Below are 26409 nucleotides of genomic sequence, written 5' to 3'. Positions count from 1 at the left end.
ACTCAGATTCAAAAGGCAAAGCCAGAACCATTCACTGTGTTTATTAAAATATAATCTCTCACTAAGCCCCACACAGCAAAAGAAGCCAAACTTACCCTAATGTGACCTCAGATTTAGAAGCCTGCCAAAGAATTTTTATAGAAATAGCAACCAAATGTTGCTTATACATACTGTGTAAAGTAGTACAAAATAAAACAAAAGCTTACTAGATATGAGTACTTAAACTTGTGAAATTAATTAAAAAAAAAAGAATAGTGGCAACTGTTAGCAGCCCCTTTAATTAACCATATAATTCCAAAATATACAAGCTACTCTACCTTTAACATTTTGAGCACTGAAATAATCTGTAACACCAGTTCCTGACCCTTTCACTTTTCCAGTTCCTTTTAAAGTTTTGCTCATCAAGAAAATGAAGTTCTCACGTTCCCTTCTCAGCAGACATGCATTCATATGGTCTCTACAAGGAGTCATTCCAACCACACTTTTGGGAAAACTCTGAATTCCTTCTGTTCTTACTGCCTTGCCCACAAGTTTGCTTTCTTTTATTTCTGTTCCCAGGCTGTGAAAATCTTTTCAAAAAAATGTCATAAAACTTGAATAACTGGTTCTCTATAAATGTATGTACTCTAACCTCAACTGGTTCCCTGCTGCTACATAAGAACTTTAGAATCATCTCTAGATTATGTGGGATTAAAAATAGTACAAAACAGGCTCTAATATTCTCCAAGTAGATAATTCATAAGCTTCCCTCAAAATCAGGTGGTGTTTCTGCAGAGAAGTCAAAGTTTTTGTGACATGTAAAAGTCAATGTAATTCACCAAATTCAAAGCTAAAAATATCCCACCATATAATCACTACAATAGGTGCAGAAAAAGACATTTCACGAAATCCAACCACCACGCATTATCACACCATTCAACAAACTTAGAAGGGAAATCTACTCAGCCAGATGCAGGGCAGCTATAAAAACTCTACAGCTAACATCATGCTGTTGTTGTTTAGTCCTTAAGTCGTGTCTGACTCTTTTGTGACCCTGTAGACTATAGCCAGCCAGGCTCCTCTGCCCATGGGACTTCCCGGCAAGAACACCATTTCCTTCTCCAGTGGACCTTCCCAACCCAGCAATGGAATCCCCATGTCCTGCACTGGCTGGTGGATTCTTTACCGCTCAGCCACCTGGGAAGCCCCACTAACATAATAAAAGACTTAAAAAAAAAAAGACTTCATAATTTCCTCCTCCTAAGAGCAGGAACAAGGCAAGAATTTCTGTTCTCACCATTTCTACTCAGCTTTGAACTAGAAGTCCTAATCAGTGACATTAACAAAGAAAAAGAAATAAAAATTGGAAAGGAAAAGTTAAACTAATTTTATTTACAGATCACATGATAGTATGTGTGGAAAATCAAAAAGAATCTGTAAGAGTTACTAAAAATAAGCTTCAGAAGGGAGCAGGTAACAAAAAAGTATAAAAACCAACAGTGTCTATACAGTAGCAAAGAAAACCTGGAAATTGAAATTTAAAATACCATTAAAAAAACTGAAAGTAATGCGTGACTATAGCAAGGTTAAAAGATACAAGGCTAATGTATAAAAGTCAATGACTTTCTTATATACCAGCAATTTATCAGTTCAGTTCAGTCACTCAGTCGTGTCCAACTCTTTGCAGCCCCACGAATTGCAGCATGCCAGGCCTCCCTGTCCATCACCAACTCCCGGAGTTCACTCAGACTCACGTCCATTGAGTCGGTGATGCCATCCAGCCATCTCATACTCTGTCGTCCCCTTCTCCTCTTGCCCCTAATCCCTCCCAGCATCAGAGTCTTTTCCAATGAGTCAACTCTTTGCATGACGTGGCCAAAGTACTGGAGTTTCAGCTTTAGCATCAGTCCTTCCAAAGAACACCCAGGGCTGATCTCCTTTAGGATGGACTGGTTGGATCTCCTTGCAGTCCAAGGGACTCTCAAGAGTCATCTCCAACACCACAATTCAAAAGCATCAATTCTTCGGCGCTCATCTCTCTTCACAGTCCAACTCTCACATCCATACATGACCACAGGAAAAACCACAGCCTTGACTAGACGGACCTTAGTCAGCAAAGTAATGTCTCTGCTTTTGAATATGCGAACTAGGTTGGTCATAATTTTCCTTCCAAGGAGTAAGCATCTTTTAATTTCATGGCTGCAATCACCATCTGCAGTGATTTTGGAGCCCATTTATAACTGGTGTTTAAAAATACAAAGCCATTTACATTAGCACCAAAAATGAAATACTTAAAGATATATCCACTACTTATATATAAGATCTGTATGTGGAAAACTATCAAATTGTGATGAAAGAAATCAAAGATCTAATTAATGGAAAGATAAGTCCATGTTCATGAACAGAAGAATCAATACCAGTAAGGTGTCAGTTATTCCCAACTTGAGGTACAGACTCAATGCAATCTCAACTAAAATCCCAGTAAGTTACTTTGTGGATATCAACAAACTGATTCTAAAGTTTACGTGGAAAGGCAAAAGATCCAGAATAGTCAACACAATATTAAAGAAGAAAGCTTGGAGAACTGATACGACCCAAAACATGTATAATGTAACGATAGACAGAGACTTACACTCCTTATCTGGTAGTTAGAGAAAGGTTATCTTTCACAGAGAACTTTTAATCTTAATGAAATCCAACATTAAAGCCCAATTTCTTCATGGATCATGCTTTTTTGTGTTGTATCTAAAAAGTCATTACCACACTGAAGATCAGTTAGATTTTCTTTTATTTTTCTTCTAGGAGTTTTAAGGAGTACATTTAGGTCTATGATCCATTTTGAGTTGATTCTGTGATAGGTGCAAAGTCCATGTCTGAATTCTTTTTTTTTTTTTCCTCATGTGAATATCTAGTTGTTCCAACTTCATCTGTTGAAAAGATGCTCCCTTCTCCCTTAAATTGTCTTTGCTCCTTTGTCAAAAGTTGAGTTGAATGTATTTGTGTAAGTCTTTTTCTGGGCTTTCTGTTCCATTCCATTGACCGATTTTATTTTTGTTGATACCACAGTTTGGATCACTGGGGATTCACAGTGGAATGTCAAATCTCTTCATATATTATTTGTGTCTACCTTTATATCATATGTTTATCTATCGCTTCTTTTTAAACAAATGATTATTCAGCACAGTGTTCTGTACATTTCACTAATGTTTCTCTGCAGATACTGTATATTTGTACATAGCTTTCTCACTTCCAATTTTACATCTGTGTAATATTCCATTATATGTATTGAACGTAATTTATTTAACTAGATCTTACTGGGTTTTCCTAGTAGCTAGGAGGTTAAAGCATCTGCTTGCAGTGTGGGAGAACTGGGTTCAATCCCTGGATCGGGAAGATCCCCTGGAGAAGGAAATTGCAACCCATTCCAGTATTCTTGCCTGGAGAATCCCATGGACAGAGGAGCCTGATGGGCTACAGCCTACAGGGTCGCAAAGAGTAGGACACGACTGAGCAACTTCACTTCACTTCACTTTACTGAAGAATTTACAGTGTGGCCAGTATTTTGCTATACACATCACCCTGCTTATTTAACTTACATGCAGAGTACATCATGAGAAACGCTGGACTGGAAGAAACGCAAGCTGGAATCAAGATTGCCGGGAGAAATATCAATAACCTCAGATATGCAGATGACACCATCCTTATGGCAGAAAGTGAAGAGGAGCTAAAAAGCCTCTTCATGAAAGTGAAAGAGGACAGTGAAAAAGTTGGCTTAAAGCTCAACGTTCCGAAAACGAAGATAATGGCATTCGGTCCCATCACTTCATGGAAAATAGATGGGGAAACAGTAGAAACAGTGTCAGACTTTATGGTTTTTCCTGTGGTCATGTATGGATGTGAGAGTTAGACTGTCAAGAAGGCTGAGCGCCGAAGAATTGATGCTTTTGAACTGTGGTGTTGGAGAAGACTCTTGAGAGTCCCTTGGACTGAAGGAGATCCAACCAGTCCATCCTGAAGGAGATCAGTCCTGGGTGTTCTTTGGAAGGAATGATGCTAAAGCTGAAACTCCAGTACTTTGGCCACCTCATGTGAAGAGTTGACTCATTGGAAAAGACCCTGATGCTGGGAGGGATTGGATACAGGAGGAGAAGGGGACGACAGAGGATGAGATGGCTGGATGGCATCACTGACTTTATGGACGTGAGTCTGAGTGAACTCTGGGAGTTGGTGATGGACAGGGAGGCCTGGCATGCTGCGATTCATGGGGTCGCAAAGAGTCGGACATGACTGAGCAACTGAACTGAACTGATGATACTATAAAAATTAAGTGTTATTTCCTAAATTTACAAGCATATCAGTAGAATGCATTCCTAAAAAGAGACAGGTTGCTCAAAGGTAATGTGAACATTAAATTAATATAGCATGAAACTGCTTCCCATATAGGTTATGCTCTCATCAGCAGTATAAGATGGTACATGATCCTACACCCTTGACAACAGTATTTTATCAAATTTTTTAATACTCCCTAATCTTATAGAGTGAAAAATGGTACTCAGTGTAATTTTAAATTATGTATGGTTTATGAATTAGGTATAGTGCCTTTTCATGTATTAAGAACCATTAATATTTTTGTGTGAACAGTTTATTCATAAGTTTTGCTCATTTTCTGAAAATTGGATTCCTGTTCCTTTTGTCACAATGCATATTTCTCTTTGTCCTTTTAACAGCTTGATGCTATTAGTACATTTATTTGCTATTGATATTGTTCTGTTTACAGTACATCTTTGCCATATTCTATTTTCAATCTTCCTTCAGTTTAATTCAGTTCAGTCCCTCAGTCGTGTCCGACTCTTTGCAACCCCATGAATCACAGCACGCCAGGCCTCCCTGCCCAACACCATTTCCCGGAGTTCACTCAGACTCCCGTCCATCGAGTCCGTGATGCCATCCAGCCATCTCATCCTTGGTCGTCCCCTTCTCCTCTTGCCCCCAATCCCTCCCAGCATCAGAGTCTTTCCCAATGAGTCAACTCTTTGCATGAGGTGGCCAAAGTACTGGAGTTTCAGCTTTAGCATCAGTCCTTCAAAAGAAATCCCAGGGTTGATCTCCTTCAGAATGGACTGGTTGAATCTCCTTGCAGTCCAAGGGACTCTCAGGAGTCTTCTCCAACACCACAGTTCAAAAGCATCAATTCTTCGGCGCTCAGCCTTCTTCACAGTCCAACTCTCACATCCATACATGACCACAGGAAAAACCATAGCCTTGACTAGACGGACCTTAGTCAGCAAAGTAATGTCTCTGCTTTTGAATATACTATCTAGGTTGGTCATAACTTTTCTTCCAAGGAGTAAGTGTCTTTTAATTTCATGGCTGCAGTCACCATCTGCAGTGATTTTGGAGCCCAGAAAAATAAAGTCTGACACTGTTTCTACTGTTTCCCCATCTATTTCCCATGAAGTGATGGGACTGGATGCCATGATCTTCATTTTCTGAATGTTGAGCTTTAAGCCAACTTTTTCACTCTCTTCCTTCACTTTCATCAAGAGGCTTTTTAGCTCCTCTTCCAGCTTGTGTTTCTTTCAGCCCAGCGTTTCTCATGATGGGATTTTGAATATATTTTTAGTTTCAAAACAACTTTCTCTGTGCTATAACTATACCCTCTTAAGTCTCCACTCCCCTTTCTTGCTTTCTCTTACCTTTTCTGCTAGTTTTGCCTCTATAGGAGGATTCTGATTATCCCGTGATAGACTAGAGATCTCTTCAAGAAAACCAGAGATACCAAGGGAACATTTCATGCAAAGATGGGCTCTATAAACGACAGAAATGGTATGGACCTAACAGAAGGAGAAGATATTAAGAAGAGGTGGCAAGAATACACACAAGAACTGTACAAAAAAGATCTTCATGACGCAGATAATCACGATGGTGTGATCAGTTACCTAGAGCCAGACATCATGGAGTGTGAAGTCAAGTGGGCCTTAGGAAGCATCACTACAAACAAAGTTAGTGGAGGTGATAGAATTCCAGTTGAGCTATTTCAAATCCTAAAAGATGATGCTGTGAAAGTGCTGCACTCAATATGTCAGCAAATTTGGAAAACTCAGCAGTGGCCACAGGACTGGAAAAGGTCAGTTTTCATTCCAATTCCAAAGAAAGGCAATGCCAAAGAATGCTCAGACTACCGCACAAGTACACTCACCTCACACACTAGCACAGTAATGCTCAAAATCCTCCAAGCCAGGCTTCAACAGTATGTGAACCGTGAACTTCCTGATGTTTAAGCTGGCAGAGGAAACAGAGATCAAATTGCCAACATCTGCTGGATCACAGAAAAAGCAAGAAAGTTCCAGAAAACCATCTACTTCTGCTTTATTGACTATGTCAAAGCCTTTGACTGTGTGGATCACAACAAACTGTGGAAAATTCTTAAAGAGATGGGAATACCAGATCACCTGACCTGCCTCCTGAGAAATCTGTATGCAGATCAAGAAGCAACAGCTAGAACTGGACATGGAACAGACTGGTTCCAAATCAGGAAAGGAGCACATCAAGGCTGTATATTGTCACTCTACTTATTTAACTTATATGCAGAGTACATTATGAGAAACGCTGGATTGGATGAAGCACAAGCTAGAATCAAGATTGATGGGAGAAATATCAATAACCTCAGTTATGCAGATGACACCACCCTTATGGCAGAAAGAAAAGAAGAACTAAAGAGCCTCTTGATGAAAGTGAAAGAGGAGAGTGAAAAAGTTGGCTTAAAATTCAACACTCAGAAAACTAAAATCATGGCTTCTGGTCCCATCACTTCATGGAAAACAGATGAGGAAACAATGGAAATAGTGACCAATTTTATTTTCTTGGGCTCTAAAATCACTGCAGATAGTGACTGCAGCCATGAAATTCAAAGACACTTGCTCCTTGGATGAAAAGTTATGACTAACCCAGATAGTATATTAAAAAGGAGAGACATTACTTTGCTGACAAAGATCCATCTAGTCAAAGTTATGGTTTTTCCAGTAGTCATGTGTCAGGGTCCAGCCCCGGTGGATCCAGGGTAATTCGAAGCGGGGACAGCGTGGGCGAGGAAAACTTATTTATTTAATTAGAAATATTAAAGAAATTATGAAGAAATAGTATAGTAGGAAAATTTAGTGGAGAAAAGAGGCTGAATAACTTGGTTTACGTGGAAAACCAATAAAACTCTAGGACAAGAAGTTTGCACCATCTACGTTAGGCCACCGGCGCTTGTTTCAATAGTGGAGGGTTACCCTCCTTGGGCTCCCTCTCTCACGGGACTTAAAAGCCGGGGCAAGTTAGTAGACGTGGCGAGCCTCCCCACTCCAGATGGGAATTCAGTCAGAAAATAGAGTAAAGAGGACACACAGGGGAAACCAGTCCAGCAACTGGCCCATCCCCTATTGTCCAGAAAGGCCTTTTATACCTTTTTTTGTACATAGACATCAATGGATAATATAAAATTATGCAGCGTCAGCAGCCCTGACTCTTATCGAGACCAAGCTTTTCTCTCTGCATACCTAGTTGTATACACAAGTCTTAGGTGATTTACATCATCTTTTGGCCAGAGGGCCAATTAACATTTTATGGCCCTTTTCTGATAAGGGTTTGTCAACCAGAAGACTTATTTGTGTTGTTCTTCCCAAAGTCTGGTGCCACTCTCAGAAAGCACTAAATAAAGTTACATTCTTACAAAGCAAGGACACAAGAGGAGTGCAGTGATATATAACAAAGAAAAGTAATTAACTCAAAAGTCTAGTGTTGCTAACATCAAAACTACTATATTCCTTTTTCTATATCCCAATTACATTGATTAATATCCCTCAGGTGCCTAAAAGATAAGGAATATGGAGGCCTGGCAGCAGTCATTGAGTCAACAGTGAAAACCCATTACCAATATGATTTTTAGCTCTTTATAAGGCTCTGTATCTTTAAGATGCTTTAAGCTTTGTGCCTCTCTCAGTTGGAGGGCTGTAAACAATTCACAAATTGTAAAAAGTCTGGGGGAACCTGTTAGGCAAGTTAGAGAGCCATCCAAGTGGGGTTCAGACTGAGACATTCTTTTTATATGCAATAAGACTCTGCTTTTTGGGGGTAGATGTTTGGAAAAACTCAGGGGGAACCCCTGAAGCTAGATCACGCCTTTGCATTTTGTCTGGCTTCCTTCCTCATGACCACTGCCATGGGCGGGATTCCTCACGCTGGCTCCCAACAGCCACGTATAGATATGAGAGTCGGACTATAAAGAAAACTGAGCACCAAAGAATTGATGCTTTTGAACTGTGGTGTTGGAGAAGACTCTTGAGAGTCCCTTGGACTGCAAGGAGATCCAACCAGTCCATCCTAAAGGAAATCAGTCCTAAATATTCATTGGAAGGACTGATGCTGAAGCTGAAACTCCAATACTTTGGCCATCTGATGCAAAGAACTGACTCAGTAGAAAAGACCCTGATGCTGGTAAAGATAGAAGGCGGGAGGAGAAAGGGATGACAGAAGATGAGATGGTTGGACGGCATCACCGACTCAATGGATGTGAGTCTGAGTAAACTCCAGGAATCGGTGATGGACAGGAAAGCCTGGCGTGCTGCATGTGACCCCATGGATCACAAAGAGTTGGACACAACTGAGCGACTGACCTGAATTGATCCCTTCCTTTGAGCTGCTGCGTTCCTTTTAATAGGCTGACATTTCAATAGATGGAAGCTACTGCAATCTTTTGGATGGTGTGGAACTGGCGGTCAGTAAGGGACATGCATATTTTAAAGTTTATGTCTAAGCAAAGAAGGAGGTGGCAAGGTGGCACTGCTCTCCCAAGGACGTAAAGAAACAAGAGGAGGGTACGGGGCAGGTCTCATCTATCTGCACGTCAGCCCACAGCAGCTGCTGATCCGGCAGCTGCCGGAGGATGGCATGTAGCTTACAGGAAAATATGGCCTCTTTTCCTTGCTAGAACCACTTCTTACAGCCCAAGAAACAGCATGTGCCTCCCAGATAAGGGAGGAATCCCTGATCTCCACAAAGGTGCCACTGGGATTTCAACATCATAGATAATAAAGCCCTGAGTTACAGTATCTTTTTCCTCTCATTTAAAAAAATAACACAACAACTGCTTTTAAATCATCTGCTGTTTGCACGGTTATGACAGAATACAATGATCTTCAGGCTTGTTCTTAACTAATTAAGTAAATTTTAGACCTCCAACTCTGAGACAGATGCCCTAAGACAAAAAGCTCAGGAACCTTCCTCATTGAATACCTTAGTGCTTTGCTTCAAAAAAACACTGAAGGTTTCTTAAAAATAACGTATTTATAAGTATAACTGAATCACTTGGATGTATACCAGAAACTAACAGTATTGTAAATTAATTACATTTCAATTAAAAAATTTTTTTAAATTTACTGGGTATGTATAATTGTACCAGATGCTAAGCTAGACTCCAAAGACAAAAATATGAACTCTGAGCTTAAAGAGCTTAGTCTATTAAAAGAAAAGGAAAATCATATAAAGAAAAACAATATTATGTGATAAGGACAAGAATAAAATATGTGCAGGATCCAAAGGTTAACACAAAGGAGGTACAGTGACAAGGAGGTACAGAGGAATCCACAATCAGATAGATTTTACCAGTAAATAGGAATTTGCCCAGTGGCCAAAGGGATTACAGGTCAAAGGAAAGACATAAAGAAAGTTCCAATTTGGTATAGCTACTTTGAAATATCTATGCCAGAGAAACAATGATGACTAATAAAAACTCTCTGACTTCATGGAATTAGGTGGGGACCAATAAATAAATCAGTAATTAACATTTAGTGTGACAAATACTGCAATAGGGGTGAGCAGAGAGTATTAGAGTTTTATGGGCTGAGTGGAAATAAGATTTAAATTTAGATGCTAGGAATGAACAGAAATTAGCCAGATGGGGATGTCCCTGGTGGTCCAGTGGCTGAGAATCCACCTGCCAATGCAGGGGACAAAGGTTCAATCCCTGGTTTGGGAAGATCCCACATGCCAAGGAGCAACTAAGCCTGCGCGCCACAGCCCACGAGCCCTAACAGCCCATGAGCTGCAACAAAAGAAGCCTGCACACCACGACCAAGAGTGACCCCACTTGTCACAAATAAAGAAAATCCCACTTGCAGCAACAAGGGCCCAGGGCAGTCAAAAATAAATAAACACTGAAAAAAAACACGAAAGAAATGAGCCAGATGGAACGTGCATCTATCAAGAGGGAAGTGTAGCATGGTGTCAGAGAGGAATAATATTATATGTACAGAGAAGAGGATACAGCAAGACACAGAGACAGGGATGGCGGGAGAAGGGATGAAAGGAGAAGGGGTGGCAGAGCAGTGAGGCAGCGACAGGCAGAGGGCAGTTCAGTGTGACGAGAGGCATCAACGTCTGAGCCAAGGCTAGGCAGGAAAGCAAGAACCGCAATGTGAAGGACCTTTTAAACTGGAGTTGGGGCATTATCTTGAGGGCAATGAGGGATGAAAAATGTATTTAACTTGGGAAGACTTGTTCAGATTTGTGTTTGAGAAAAAATATGTAACTATAATACAATGAATGAAATAGAAAAGAAACATAGCATCTTGAAGTAAATAAAATAGCTCCAGTAATCCAGGAAATGGCTTATGGTAGTCTGAACTAAGATAATAGCAACAGAATAAAGAAAATGGGTGGGAAGTACTGCCATATTTAGGTAGAATCAACAAATCTTACAAGGGATCTGATGCCAAAGAGAGAGAAAAAAAAAAGGAGGCAAAGATGATACTTTCTGATTTGGGCAAAGGATAGAAGGTATTACTGTCCAATAAAATAAAGAAAAGGGGGAAATGGGTTTTGAGAAGGTGAAATAATCACTTTAATTACAGACAGAGTCTGAGATGTGTATAAGTTATTCAAAAGAAGGTGTCCAACTAGCAGCTGAATATACATAATCTCGAGACAAAGGTCTAGGCCAGAGCTACAGATTTGAGAATCAACCATATACAAAGTAATGAAAACTAAAGCAATGAGAACAGATAAAACTGCCTAGGGAAAATGTACAAGGTGAGGAAAACAAAAAACCCAAGACAAAAACCCCACGGAACACTAACATTTAGAAGACAAACAGAAGAGCTAAGAGAGCAGACTGAAGGGAATGGCCAAAAAGAAAGATGAAAAAGGGGTAAGCACATTCTGAATGCTGACTGTGTCTTAGGTGCTGTACTAGGTGATGTATGCACATTATCTCATTTAATCCTTACAGATGCTACGAGCAACTTACCATCATGACCTGCATTATTACAGACATTTGGGGTCGGAGAGATCATTTTGCTCAGGTTTAGCTTCTGTTGGGTATAAGAAATCCAAGGGCTTCTCAGATAGCTCAGTGGTTAAGAATCTACCAGCCAATGCAGAAGACATGGGTTCGATCCTTGGGTCAAAAAGATGCCCTGGTTAAAGAACTGACCACCGACTGCAGTATTCCTGCCTGGGAAATCCCGTGGACAGAGGAGCCCTGGCGGGCTACAGTCCAGGGAGCCTCAAGAGTCAGACATGACTGAGCAACTGAAAACAACAAACAAAAATAAGAAATGCAACCAGGATTACCCCCTCAACTGCCAGAGCCCTTGTTCTTAGCTACTACACTGTACTGCTTCCTATAAAGACTTAAAAACTATGGTATCACAAACACAAAGAAAAACAGCGATTTCAAAAAGAAAGACACCATCCCAGGAACAATCGCTCACTCAGCACCAAGATCCTGATGTTCTAACAACATTCTCTATGAAAAGCAGTCAGGACTCTTTGGGTAAATGGCTGATCTGAGGAATGGGCAGGAAATATGTCAAAGGGACACAGAAAAGCAACTGAACACTTCCAATGGCCATAGTTTTAATGATTTGAGCAAAAAACCAACCAACAAAAATATCTGGTTGGCAAAAAAATTCATTCGGATTTTTCAATAAGATGTTATGGAAAAACCTGAACGAACTTTTGGCCGATCCAACAGTACTGGACTATGACCTGGAGTAAAAACTAAATACCTGTAAGTCCATGTTGGTATAAACAAACAAACAAATGAATAAGGGAGAAAAAACAAATCTAGGATGGAAGAAATCCAAATAAATTATGTAGATGCTCACAACTCAAAGAAGTCAAGAGGTGGAGCAAACTCTCCCACTGCTCAAGTGTGACTCCACATAGTGACTTCTTCCAAAGACTACGGTGTACAGAAAGGGGGAAGGAGAAGGGTGACTGTGCAGCAGGGAAACATGACAAGCACTGTGTCAGCCGAGTAAATGATCGAGGTTCACACCAATAATGGCAAGCCATGGTGACACCCTTGATTATGCTGTAATGAAAATGGACCTTTATCTCCACAGTCTTTCTCTCAAAAACCTATAACTGGACTTCCATTCATTATAATGTATCAACACTGGCTCATTAACTGTAAAACCTATACTAGATTAATGTAGGATATTAACAGTAGGGAAACTGAGTGATGGGTTTATGAGAACTCTATGCACTATTTTTGTAATTTTTCTGTAAATCTAAAACTGTTGTAAAGTTAAAAGGTTATTTTTTAGGGGCTTCCCCAGTGGCTAAGACTCTGTGCTCCCAATACAGGGGGCCTGGGTTCAATCCCTGGTCAGTGAACTAGGTCCCATATAGTGCAACTAAGGATCCCACATGCCACTACTGAAAAAGATCATACGTGCCGCAACTAATACCCAGCACAGCCAAATAAATAAGTCAGTCAAAATTTTATCTATCTATCTATAAATATATATGGCTATTTTTAAAAAGAGGGGACACATTAACTGTGTCAAAAGCTGATAACAACAACAAAAAAAGACAAAACCAAGGGCAGTTTCAAAGAATGAATGGAGTCTAAAGCCAGACGACATCAGGCAGAAAAGTGAATAAAACCTGAGAATGGGACTATAAGTGTATACAACTTCTTCCAAGAAGTCTGATAAAGATGGGGAGAATAAATCAGAGCCAGAAGTAGAGATTAAGCTGAAGAAATATTTTTTTTTGTTTTTAACCACAGCATAATTCATATACACTAAAATTTATCTTTTAAAGTGTACAATTCAGTGGTTTCCAGTATATACACAAGGTTGTATAACTACAACCATTACTACAACCACTATCTCCAGAACATTTTCATTACTTCAAAAAGAAATGGTAAAATTATCCCACTACTAGGTACATACCCTGAGAAAATCATAATTCAAAAGGACATATGTACTCCAATGTTCATTGCAACACTGTTTAAAATAGTTAGGACATGGAAGCAACTAGATACCCACCGACAGATACATGGATAAAGAAGTAAAGTTGTCTGTACACACACACACACACAGTGGAATATCACTCAGCTATCAGAAGGAACAAATCTGAGTCAGTTCCAGTGAGGCAGATGAAAGTAGAGCTTATTATACAGAGTGAAACTCAGAAAGCGAAAAACAAATATGATATATTAACGCATATATATATATATGGAATCCAAAAAATACCGAAAAACCTATTTACTCACAGGAAAAGAGAAACAGACATAAATAACAGACTTGCGGACACAGCAGAGGAAGGAGAGAGCGGGATGAATGGCGAGAGTGACACTGAAACATATACACCACCATATGCGAAACAGCTAGCTAGTGGGAAGTTTCTGTATAACACAGGGAGCTCAATGGGGTGCTCTGCGACAACCTAGAGGGGTGGGACAGGGCGGAGGGTTGGAGGGCGGTTCAAGAGGGAGGGGCCATATGCATACTTATGGCTGATTCATTTTGTTCTATGTCAGAAACCAACACAACACTGCAAAGCAATTATCCTCCAATTAAAAAAATTTTTTAAGTAATTACTTAAATTAAGTTGAATATGTTCATAAATAAGAAGATACAACAGTATTAAGATGTCAATAAAACCAAAGTGATCCAGAGAGTCAATGCAATTTCTATAAAAAAACCTAACAGCCTTTCTCACAGAAATGGAAAATATAAACTTCAAATTCATGGGGAATTGCAAGAGATCCTACATAGCCAAATAAATCTCACAGGAGGACTCACACTTTTCGAATTTGAACTTACTACAAAACTACAGTAATTATAACATTATGGTACTGACATATGGACAGACATATAGACCAATGGAACAGAATAAAAAGCCCAGAAATAAATCCTCACATATACGGCCAGTTGATTTTTCACAAGGGTGTTAATAAGATCATTCAATGGTCAAACGATAATCTTTTCAACAAATGCTATTGGGAAAACTGGATATCAGTTTGACTCTGAGTTATATCATATATAAAAATTAACTCAAAATGGATCAAAGACCTAAACTTAAAGAGCTAAAATTATAAAATTCATAGAAGAAAATACTAGGGAAAATCTTCATGACAGTGATTTGGCAATCATTTAATGGAAATGACAAAAAGCAGAGGCAACAACAACAATTTAAAAAAATAGATTAATTGGACTTCATCAAATCAAAGAACTTTTGCACATCAAAGGATACTGTCAAGTATGCAAAAAGATAACCTAATGAATGGGAGAAAATATCTGCAAATCATTTCTCCAATAAGGAATTAATATCCAGAATGTATAAAAAATTCCTAGAACTCAACAACAAAACACAAATAATCCAGTTAAAAAATGGGCAAGGGTCTTCTTGAATACAGATTCCTACAAAGATAATGAATAGCAAGTAAGCACATGAAAAAAGGTTCAGTGTTACTAGTTGGAGAAGACTCTTGAGAGTCCCTTGGACTGAAGGAGATCCAACCAGTCCATTCTGAAGGAGATCAGCCCTGGGATTTCCTTGGAAGGAATGATGCTAAAGCTGAAACTCCAGCACTTTGGCCACCTCATGCGAAGAGTTGACTCATTGGAAAAGACTCTGATGCTGGGAGGGGTTGGGGGCAGGAGGAGAAGGGGACGACAGAGGATGAGATGGCTGGATGGCATCACTGACTCGATGGATGTGAGTCTGAGTGAACTCCAGGAGTTGGTGATGGACAGGGAGGCCTGGCGTGCTGCGATTCATGGGGTCGCAAAGAGTCAGACACGACTGAGTGACTGAACTGAACTGAACTAGTCATTAGGGAAATGCAAATCAAAACCACAATGAGATATCACTTTACATACACTTTACATATCACTTTACATACGGTTGCCTCTGATAAATAATACATGTTTGCAAAGATGTGAAGAAACTGGAACCTTTGTACACTGTTGATGGGAATGTAAAATGGCATAGCTTCTGTGAAAATTGAAACGCCAGTTCCTCAAAAAAATTAATAATAGAATTAATATATGACCCAGTAACTTTGCTTCTATGAATATATCCAAAAGACCTGAATGCGGGGTCTCAACAAGGTATTTCTACTCTCATGTTTATAGCAGCATCATTCACAGTAGCTAAAATATAGAGGCACCAACATGTCCATCAATAGATAGGTGAGCAGAGAAGCAAAATGTGGTACATAGTTACAGTTATTTTAAGGAATAATACTCAGCCTTAAAAAAGGAAGGAAATCCCTTTAGGACACTAAGCAAAGAATGCCAGTCACAAAAACACAAATATAGTGTAACTCTTCTTATACAAGGTAGGCAGAGTAGTGAAAATCATAGATACAGGAAGTAGGATGGTTCTTGCCAGAGGCTTAGAGGAGGAAGAAATAGGGAGTAGCTGTTTAATGGGTGCAGGAACTGTAGTTTTGCAAGATGAAGAGTTACGGATATGAATGGTAATAATGGTGGCATAACATGAATGTACTTAAATACCACCAAATCATACACTTAAAAATGGCTGAGGTGTTCACTTTATGTCTTGTGTATCTTACCACAATTTAGAAAACTGAGGAAAAAATGAGAAGCATTCAAGGCTTCAAGTACCACGTTCTCTGCTTGCTAATACTTCTAAATTCTTAGAATACTTCTAGAGACCACTACAACTATTAAGCTGGACATTTTTATACTGAAACAGATTTCTTTAGCCTTCTGTCCACCTTAGACAAAGCCTTTGAGAAAGCTGATGTTTCTCTCCTAGCTATCTGCATTGTAGTAGTAGACACTTTGTCTCCACCTTTGCATATGTACAATGGAAAAAATTCAAACATATGCAAAGGAAGAGAGAAAAGAATAATGAAACCTCATCTAGCTATCACCCAGCTTAAACAATTAACCAACTCATATCTATCCACTTACTTTGCTCTTTGTTCCCCAGTGGATTATTTTGAAGCCAGTCCCAAACATCGTATCATTTCAACCACAAAGATTTCAGTATATTATTTCTCCTTACTAAAAGATATTGCTTAAAGACACTGACAGTGTTCTGTACAAGTACCTGTACTGGTGCGTCAGATTTCGGATATACACATTCCTCCAGTAAACTACGTATTAGAAAAAGGAATTACATATATTCATTCATTCTACTGTATTCTTTACAAGTTAAATCACTGAAGGTAGGGTCTCTCAAAACAAACACACAAACACACATACACACACCCTCTCCTGTTCATCTCTCAGAGGTAACTGAGTTTTAAAGGATAAAAATTATTTGGTCATGACAACACAGTAATATTATATAATTATTATTATACACAAAGTAATTCTTCATGTAGCTGCGTTTTTTATGAAACAAATGCAGTAAAACTAGCTTGATGCAGAAAAATTTTATTCAACTGTCCTTACCTTTGGTTGGACTGAGATTCTGATCTATAAATCCTCTTAGTTCTGCATTTGTAGAATTCAAACCAACCTGAATAAAATAGTTTAAAAAATTATAAATAAGATTTTAAATAGTATGTGATCACTTAATAAGCCGTTATTAATGACCTCCCACCAGAGGTCCATATCAAATATTATACAGAGTCACATAAAGATGAGTTAATTATATCAGATATAAGAACAGGGTTAAAATGCTGCCATACTGCTCGAAATGGGAAAAATATGGCATTGTCCACATTAAGATAAAAATTAATGAAACAGCATTACTTATGAGCAGAAGTGAGATCTACACATTTTACTAATGGCTTTTTTTCTTAAGCAAGTAATGTAGCAGTTGTGAAGCTTCCAAAACATATACCAAAATTCTACCCTCACTGCTGGCCACCAACACACCTCTCCTTTTTAAACTCTTCTATGAAAAGAAAAGGAAGGCGAAACTCTTGTTGGTGCTCTACTGTAAACAGAAAGCAAAGAAGGCAAAGACAGCCTTTAATACACTCCATGCTTAATACAATGGAACTGTTTAATCCAAGTATTACAATAACTTCAAAAGCATCAGTTTATACCTTTTTGTTATTATACAAAGGTAACGGCAGAAACCTCAACTAAAACCACACAGGCAGTCCGGAGTTCACGGTTACTGGATTACTGTTACGTTTAAACACCTGCTCTTACTGCTCAACTTCTGCAGAGTGGAGCAGCAAACGAATTTGGAAACTTTTAAGCAGATGTACATCTGTGCCTTTGTAACCAACAGATCATACTCTGAAAAGATAAAGGTCAATTCTAAATCAACCGTGGGTGTAATCCGGGTCTCATGGATGGAGAGGAGCTGTTTGTATTTAGAGCTTAGATAAATACTATTAAAATGTTTAAGTTCAAACTTCAAAAATATATTAATTTCTGTTTTCATAAACCAAGTATAAAGGTTCAAAGAAAAAGTAAATCATTTGAGAGTAGAAGAAGTTGGCAAGGAAAGGCATTTTAAAATATTAGCTATTCTTTCTTTATTTTATGTATTTAAAAAGGATCTCTCTATATAATGTGTCACAGATCAAGAGAAGAAAAGTAAACTCGTTTTGCATAAAATTTTTCATCAAATAAGATCCTGAAAAAAGTTTTCAATCTGGATATTCAAACACTGCGTTGCCTAGTGTAAGCAGTCATTGCCTATTGAATAAAAGATGTCCAAAGCTTAAATGTTTGAGTCAAATGCTATTCCCTAAGAATACCATTATAATTTCACTGATTTTTAATGTCTCAGATTGATATAATCAAAAGAAAACAGGATTCAAAGGGAGATGATCTGTGCTCAAAGTTTATCTCTACCATTCATTCACAAGGAAGGTGTTCATGGAACATTGTCAGGGGAATGACAATACCTACACATACAACAAATTCAGGCAGCTCTTTAGACAAAGTTAAAAAATTATGTAAACATGTTCATTAATGCAAAGCAGTATTCAAGTCTGAGTTGTTAACTCAAAGGGCAACAGGTTTATTACTTTAACACTGACGTAGACAATTCATGAGAGACACAAATGACCAGTGAGTGTATAGATAATATATGTAATACCAGTTTGATCTAACTAGCAATCAGAGAAATGAAGCAAATTACACACCATCTTTTGCAACTAGATTGACAAAGATTAAAAAGAAAATAAGGGGGAACTGGCACCTTCATATACCAATGGTGAATATACAACTGGTGGTCTTTCTGAGATTCAATTTAGTAATACGAATCAAAGGTCCCCTAAAAAGTACACACCCTTTGGGCAAGTAATTTTGTAAGATTTTTGTTTCACAGAAATAACCCAATGAGTTGACAAAAATAAAAAAGTTAAAAAAGGGAAAAAAAAGAAAATAATGGCCAATATTAGGAAACTGGTGTAAGGTCTATAGAACAGATAATATTAAAAAGCCATTTAAAATGATGTTACAACAGAGTTATCAAGACAGGAGAAGATACTCATCATAGAGACTACACTAAACAGCAGGTTACAAAACAATCTGGCCTTATTTTTATTTAAAAAAATATATATATACGTGTGTGTCTGTGTGTATCCTCATTTTTATTAAAAAAAATGTATCTATATACGTGTGGGTGTCTGTGTGTGTCCTCATTTTTATTAAAAAAGTGTGTGTGTGTGTGTGTGTGTGTGTGTGTGTGTGTAGGACTTCCCTGTTGGTCCAGTGGTTAAGACTCCATGCTTCCACTGCAAGGGGACACGGGTTCAATCCTTGGTAGAGGAAGTTCTACATGTCACGTGGTACAGCCAAAAATAAATTGAAAAACTATATATAGATTTTGGTTCATATATATACACACACACACACACACATTTGTGTATATGATCTCTAATCTAATCTCTAGTTTCTTTATCTGTATTTTCTAATTTTTATAATGACTATCATGGCTTACATATTTTTAAAAGATTCTTTGACAAGGTAAAAAACTATCTTCCACGTCTTTATCGCACACTAAGTGAACTCAGGAGAAAACACACCTGCATTTTTGGTCAAGAAGAGGATCAGTGGAAACTTGGCTCACTCGTTCACTCAGTTGTGTCCTCTTCTTCTGCGACCCCATGCAGGCTTGCCCACCAGGCTCCTCTCCCCATGGGATTTCCCAGGCAGGAATACTGGAGTGGTTTCCTGTGTCCTCCTCCAGAGGATCTTCCCAACCTAGAGATTGGACCCGTGTCTCCTGCATTGGCAGGTGGATGGATTCTTTTATCACTGAGCCACTGGGAAAGCCCTATCAGTGGATACTAGATACTACTTGATACTACTTTATTTTACCCCAGATACAAAGAATATATCACCAGCTCTGCAGAACTTCCTTTTGCAAAGGGATCCATCCCACAATCCACGCAGGTCTGGTGGGATGTTCGTCTTAGAGCCTCAACTGTGCTGTGATAGCCTGGGTGGCCCCATGACCCATGGTGAGGCAGCAAACCATGTATGGAACCCTACTTCCTTCTCTACAATGACTTGTCTAACAATGTGGGCCAAATAGGGTCAACCAAAGCCCCTCCATGGAATCTGAAACATAAAAGCTAAAAAAAAAACTTCCTCTCTTCTGAGATTGAGCATTAGGACGCCAGTGTAGGCTATTCTGCCACCAGACAGAGCCAAAAGCTGGAAAAAGGAGACAGAGCTCTCATGCTCCTCATTTGATCCCCTGAAAGCAGCTGTATTTGAGGCCAGAGTACTCCAGATGTTTCAGTTGTGCCAATCAAAAAATGCCACTCTTTGCGCTAAGCTATTTTGAAAAGGGTTTCTAACACCTACAACCATAAAAGACCTAGAATGGCACTGAACTAAGGCAAAAGTAACTCTTCACAAGACTGTTCTCATATGAGAAATGCAAAATGAGAAATAGAAAATAAGGATGTAAATATTGACACATAATTTTTTTCACGTACATTTATTAATGCTCCCATAAAACCAGGGCCATCTCTTCCAGATCTAAGAGTCATTTTTCAGTGGCATATGATACAACTATTACTCCTTCCTTCTTGAAACACTTTCTTTACTTGGCTTCCACATCATCAGGGTCATGCTTTCCTTCCTTTCTGTCCATTTCTCCTGTCCTTTGCTGCCTCTCCTCCTCCGCAGTTGCTAGAGAATCCCTGTATTCAGAACTTGGTCCTGATGCATTCTCTACCCAAGCATGAACTATATAATCACATGGAGTCCCCCCACTTTAAAATAATCTAATATGAAATGACTCCAAAATTTCTATAACCAGCCCCAAGGTTTCCCTACAGCTCCAGAGTCATTATTTATCATTAACTGGCTGGCCAATTTCTCCACCTGGATGTTTTCAGGTCCCTCGACTTTAATATTTTCAAAACAATTTTTGAGTTTGCCACAAAATCCTGTACTTCCCCAAGAGATCTTCTTCTCATGAAACCGCAAAACCACATACCCAGTTACACAAGCCAAATGCTGAGAAATCTTTACCTTCTTCCCTGTCCCCATGTCCTAATTACTCAATGGGTCTTGCTGGCTGTTCCTTCTATACATCCTAGATTCAACCACTTTTCCCCATCTCCAGTATCATTACCCTAGCCTAGCTTACCATCTTCTGCTGTCTGAACTACTGGGATAAGTACCAAATGAGTCCCTCGCGTATACTATGGCCCTCTTCAGTTGATTCACCCAGTAGCCAGAATAAACTTTAAAATGCTGTTAGGTCTTGAAATCATCCTCAAAAACTCCATTAGCTCCCCACTGACATTTAAAATATATACTACTCAGGACTTCCCTGGTGATCCAGTGGTTAAGAACTCACCTTCCAATGTAAGAGACACAGGTTCAATCCCTGGTCCGGGAACTAAGATCCCATGTGCCACAGCACAACAAAGCCTGTTTGCCACAACTACTGAACCCACAAGCCACACACAACAAAGACCCAAGCACAGTCAAACAATAAATAAATTAATTAAACTAAATAAAACACATACTGCTCACCCCCATTTTCGAGGCTCCCCATGATCTGGCACCTGCTCTCTGGCTTCACCTCCTACCACTTGTATGGCTTAGTTACTCTGTTCCACCTTGTCAACTGGTCATCGGCTGTTCTCTGATCAATAGCACTTTCTCCTGCCTCTACCTGGAATGCTCTTTCCCTATATATTCACATGGCTGACTCCTTCCTTCTGTATTGAGACTAAAGAGCACCCGTCTGTCTAAATGCCATTTCCTTAAAAAGCATGCTTCTGAATACCTTGTTGAAAGAGACCTCCACATTGCTATGCTTTCTCTCCTCTTACCCTGTTTTATTGTTCTTCATAACAGGTATCATTAACATTACATATATATCATCTCCTCTCACTACATTATAAATCCCAAGAAGGTAGTCTGGAACAGTGCTGAACATATTTATTTGCTGCAGAAAGATGGGGAGGGGAGAGATGAGAACGAATTGTTCATGGGGCTGTAAACTGATATGATCCCTCGAGTGAGTATCTCAACAAAATATATTAAAAGGCCACAAAAATGTGCTCATCTATTTCAGAATGGCTAGTGAGCTTTATCAGACATTCAGTTCAGTTCAGTTCAGTTCAGTGGCTCAGTCGTGTCCAACTCTTTGCAACCCCATGAATCACACCACGCCAGGCCTCCTTGTCCATCACCAGCTCCTGGAGTTTACCCAAACGCGTGTCTATTGAGTCGGTGATGCCATCCAGCCATCTCATTCTCGGTTGTCCCCTTCTCCTCCTGCCCTCAATCCCTCCCAGCATCAGAGTCTTTTCCAATAAGTCAACTCTTCGCATGAGGTGTCCAAAGTATTGGAGTTTCAGCTTTAGCATCAGTCTTTCCAAAGAACACCCAGGACTGATCTCCTTTAGAATGGACTGGTGGGATCTCCTTGTAGTCCAAGGGACTCTCATGAGTCTTCTCCAACACCACAATTCAACAGCATCAATTCTTTGGCACTCAGCTTTCTTCACAGTCCAACTTTCACATCCATATATGACCAATGGAAAAGCCACAGCCTTGACTAGACGGACCTTTGTTGGCAAAGTAATATTCAAAAGCAAAATTTTCTTTTGAATATGCTATCTAGGTTGGTCATAACTTTCCTTCCAAGGAGTAAGCATCTTTTAATTTCATGGCTGCAGTCACCATCTGCAGTGATTTTAGAGCCCCCCAAAAATAAAGTCTGATATTATTTCCACTGTTTCTCCATCTATTTCCCAGGAAGTGATGGGGCCAGATGCCATGATCTTCGTTTTCTGAATGTTGAGCTTTAAGCCAACTTTTTCACTCTCCTCTTTCACTTTCATCAAGAGGCTTTTTAGCTCCTCTTCACTTTCTGCCATAAGGGTGGTGTCATCTGCATATCTGAGGTTATTGATATTTCTCCTGGCAATCTTGATTCCAGCTTGTGTTTCTTCTAGCCCAGAGTTTCTCATGATGTACTCTGCATATCAGTTAAATAAGCAGGGTGACAATATACAGCCTTCAGTTCAGTTCAGTTCAGTCGCTCAGTCGTGTCCGACTCTTTGCGAGCCTTGATGTACTCCTTTTCCTATTTGGAAGCAGTCTGCTGTTCCATGCCCAGTTCTAACTGTTGCTTCCTGACCTGCATACAGATTTCTCAAGAGACAGATCAGGGGGTCTGGTATTCCCATTACTTGAAGAATTTTCCACAGTTTATTGTGATCCACACAGTCAAAGGCTTGGCATAGTCAATAAAGCAGAAATAGATGTTTTTCTGGAACTCTCTTGCTTTTTCCATGATCCAGCAGATGCTGGCAATTTGATCTCTGGTTCCTCTGACTTTTCTAAAAGCAGCTTGAACATCTGGAAGTTCACGGTTCATGTATTGTTGAAGCCTGGCTTGGAGAATTTTGAGCATTACTTTACTGCGTGTGAGATGAGTGCAATTGTGCAGTAGTTTGAACATTCTTTGGCATTGCCTTTCTTTGGGATTGGAATGAAAAGTGACCTTTTCCAGTCCTGTGGCCACTGCCGAGTTGTCCAAATTTGATGGCATATTGAGTGCACCACTTTCACAGCATCGTCTTCCAGGATTTGAAATAACTCAACTGGAATTCCATCACCTCCACTAGCTTTGTTCGTAGTGATGCTTTCTAAGGCCAGGATGTCTAGCTCTAGATGAGTGATCACACCATCGTGATTATCTGGGTCATAAAGATCTTTTTTGTACAGTTCTGTGTATTCTTGCCACCTCTTCTTAATATCTCCTTCTTCTGTTAGGTCCATACCATTTCTGTTCTTTATCAAGCCCATCTTTGCATGAAATGTTCCCTTGGTATCTCTAATTTTCTTGAAGAGATCTCTAGTCTTTCCAATTCTGTTGTTTTCCTCTATTTCTTTGCATTGATCGCTGAGGAAGGCTTTCTTATCTCTCCTTGCTATTCTTTGGAAATCTGCATTCAGATGCTTGTATCTTTCCTTCTCTCCTTTGCTTTTCATTTCTCTTCTTTTCACAGCTATTTCTAAGGCCTCCCCAGAGAGCCATTTTGCTTTTTTGCATTTCCTTTCCATGGGGATGGTCTTGATCCCTGTCTCTTGTACAATGTCACGAACCTCCTTCCATAGTTCATCAGGCTCTCTATCTATCAGATCTAGGCCCTTAAATCTATTTCTCACTTCCACTGTATAATCATAAGGAATTTGATTTAGGTCATACCTGAACGGTCTAGCGGTTTTCCCTACTTTCTTCAACTTAAATATGAATTTGGCAATAAGGAGTTCATGATCTGAGCCACAGTCAGCTCCCAGTCTTGTTTTTGCTGACTGTATAGAGCTTTTCCATCTTTGGCTGCAAAGAATATAATCAATCTGATTTCGGTGTTGACCATCTGGTGATGTCCATGTGTAGAGTCTTCTCTTGTGTTGTTGGAAGAGGGTATTTGCTATGACCAGTGCGTTCTATTGGCAAAAACCCTATTTTGCCCTGCTTCATTCTGTATTCATGGCCAAATTTGCCTGTTACCCCAGGTGTTTCTTGACTTCCTCCTTTTACATTCCAGTCCCCTATAATGAAAAGGACATCTTTTTTGGGTGTTAGTTCTAAAAGGTCTTGTAGGTCTTCATAGAACCGTTCCACTTCAGCTTCTTCAGCTTTACTGGTTGGGGCACAGACTTGGACTACTGTGATATTGAATGGTTACTGTGAATTACTGTGATATTGAATCAGACATTCAGTCTACTTCAATTCTTTCCCTCGTCGTTCTGTCCAGTCTGAGGCCCAACCTCCCCATGTCCCCAAGCCCAGGGAATCAGGAGAGGGTCAACTCATCAAACAGCCCTCTCCCCCAAGGATGCTGACGCAGGAAGAGAAACCAACAGCATACTCTTTGATGACATCCAAATATACAAACAAAATAATGGGCGAATAGTTACCACTGGTTCAAATGCTTTTTTACTTTAAGGAAACAACTTTTAATACAGCAAACTGTACGTATGGCTAGGAAGATTTAAAGGACCTCTTTAAGCCAAAATATACTTGTTAGTTGAATGACAGTCATCCTTTTTGCTCAGGATAACTTTCACATTCTCTTTTTCCTGGAGGAGAGAAAAACAAGAAAAATCCCACTACACAGACTAAAACTTTGCTCTTCTTTCCCCCAAACAGCAACTAAACAAATAGATATAAGAGCCACAAATAGATACAAGATTAAGGCAGGTGACACTTGATAATTTATCCTAAAAAAATTAATTATATGATAACAAAGCAAAGTCTGTATCTGCTTACAACTACTAGTGTGTCCTAAAAGCCAGATCAACAACTGGAAAGTAGAAGTTAGTAATCAGAGTGGTGTTCTTATTTTTTTGATGCTCTTTAGCAGAGTCGGACATGACTGAGCGACTGAACTGAACTGAACTGAACTGTATAATGGATAGTATCTAGAAATATCTGTCTGGTTCACAAGATCTTTTTCCATAATAACACTTGTCTCTCTGGTCATAACTAACCAAACTACTAGTGGATATCAGCTATAGGGCTGTGCCAGAAGTCCTCTCCAAGGAGTCTGAAGTTAGAGCTGAAATAAGCAGACAGGATCTGTCAGGCTACTCGCCTCCCTTCCTTCATACTTCTCTCTCTCTTTCTCTAAACGGGCTAGTACCGTAACAAGCAGATCGAGATGCTGACTGACTGTGAACTCAGGAAGATGCTTTGCAGAGAGACACAGAGTAATGAAGCTAATGCACAGAAATACACAGAGATGACACATGAAAACTAAATACTGCTTCAATTCCTGGTAGATTTCAAGTTTCTGGACCCAGATCTTTCTGAGGGTCTGCTCAGTTTCTACGCTTGAATTCCTTGAGACATCCCTTTAGCCTTAAAATAAATTCCCTCTTGGTTTAAGGTAGCCCAAGCTGGTTTCTGTTACCTGCAATCAGAGTCCAAACTAATAATCTGGGTATAGTAATTATAATAAGTTATTGCCACAAATCCTGTAGTATTTATTTTCTGGCATAATCCTTCCCCTTAACTGGAAACAAATCCATTGGTATAATAACAATATAACTTGAAAGGAAATAGATTCAGAAATGACAGTCTTAAACAAAAGAAGAAAAAAGAATAACTTCCCCAAAACAACTTACGTCGGGAATCACCTCAAGGAGGACAGCAGGCTGCTTCTGAACAACATCTGATTGTACGCATTTTTAAGGGTAAATCCAAAAGAAAAAAAAACCGAGCCAAAGAAAACAGTGATTTTTCTCAATAATGCCAAGTAACTCTCCAGCAAGCACCAAAGCAAATTTATTAACAGTACACGAAACAGGAGGGGGGTGGGTACATTTCTGGAGATAACAATTTTGCAGCTGCTGAGTCGGAGCAACCTGGCAGCGGTTTGCAACAAGGCTACTGTGGCCGTGAGACGAGCTTCAGCAGCGTTCAAGTTCACAGTCTCTTTCTTTGCAGAAACAAACACAGGTAATACATTGATGCCGGTAAACCGAACTTGATTCGTCAAAATGGTGAAGAAAATGTGCATGGAAAAAGTATAGCTTATTTTAAATACTTACATTTAAAAATTCACAAATACTTACATTTTTTGCCGTCATGTCAAACTGCATTCAATTTAAAATTCTGTAAAGCCATTAAAAAGCAAATAAAAAAACTTCGTCTTCAATAATTCTTTAAAAGAATATCCTGTTAAAGGGAAAAAGAGGGAACAGTAATGTAATA

At 39.3% G+C, this 26409-nt stretch overlaps 1 protein-coding gene across 13 annotated transcripts in view; it reads right to left on the bottom strand.

Annotated features, from left to right (window-relative positions):
- TFDP2 (transcription factor Dp-2) overlaps positions 1-26409 on the bottom strand; it is a 207625-nt gene that overhangs the window by 127114 nt on the left and 54102 nt on the right. For 10 of the 13 annotated variants that reach the window (XM_069563821.1, XM_069563788.1, XM_069563812.1 and 7 more), the window contains 2 exons: positions 26271-26373; positions 16689-16755 (listed from right to left, as the gene is read on the bottom strand). In XM_069563821.1, coding sequence (XP_069419922.1) covers positions 16689-16755; positions 26271-26297 — 94 coding nt within the window. In that variant the 5' untranslated portion in view covers positions 26298-26373. Of the gene's footprint in view, positions 1-16688; positions 16756-19231; positions 19677-26270; positions 26374-26409 lie in introns of those variants that run through there. The other 3 variants (XM_069563836.1, XM_069563828.1, XM_069563871.1) reach the window with 3 other exon arrangements.

The sequence above is a fragment of the Ovis canadensis genome, chromosome 1, assembly GCF_042477335.2.
Source record: "Ovis canadensis isolate MfBH-ARS-UI-01 breed Bighorn chromosome 1, ARS-UI_OviCan_v2, whole genome shotgun sequence".
Classification (NCBI taxonomy): Eukaryota; Metazoa; Chordata; class Mammalia; order Artiodactyla; family Bovidae; genus Ovis; species Ovis canadensis.
The sequence above is the reverse complement of the archived record's forward strand: the minus strand, read 5'-3'. Positions and strand labels throughout refer to the sequence as shown.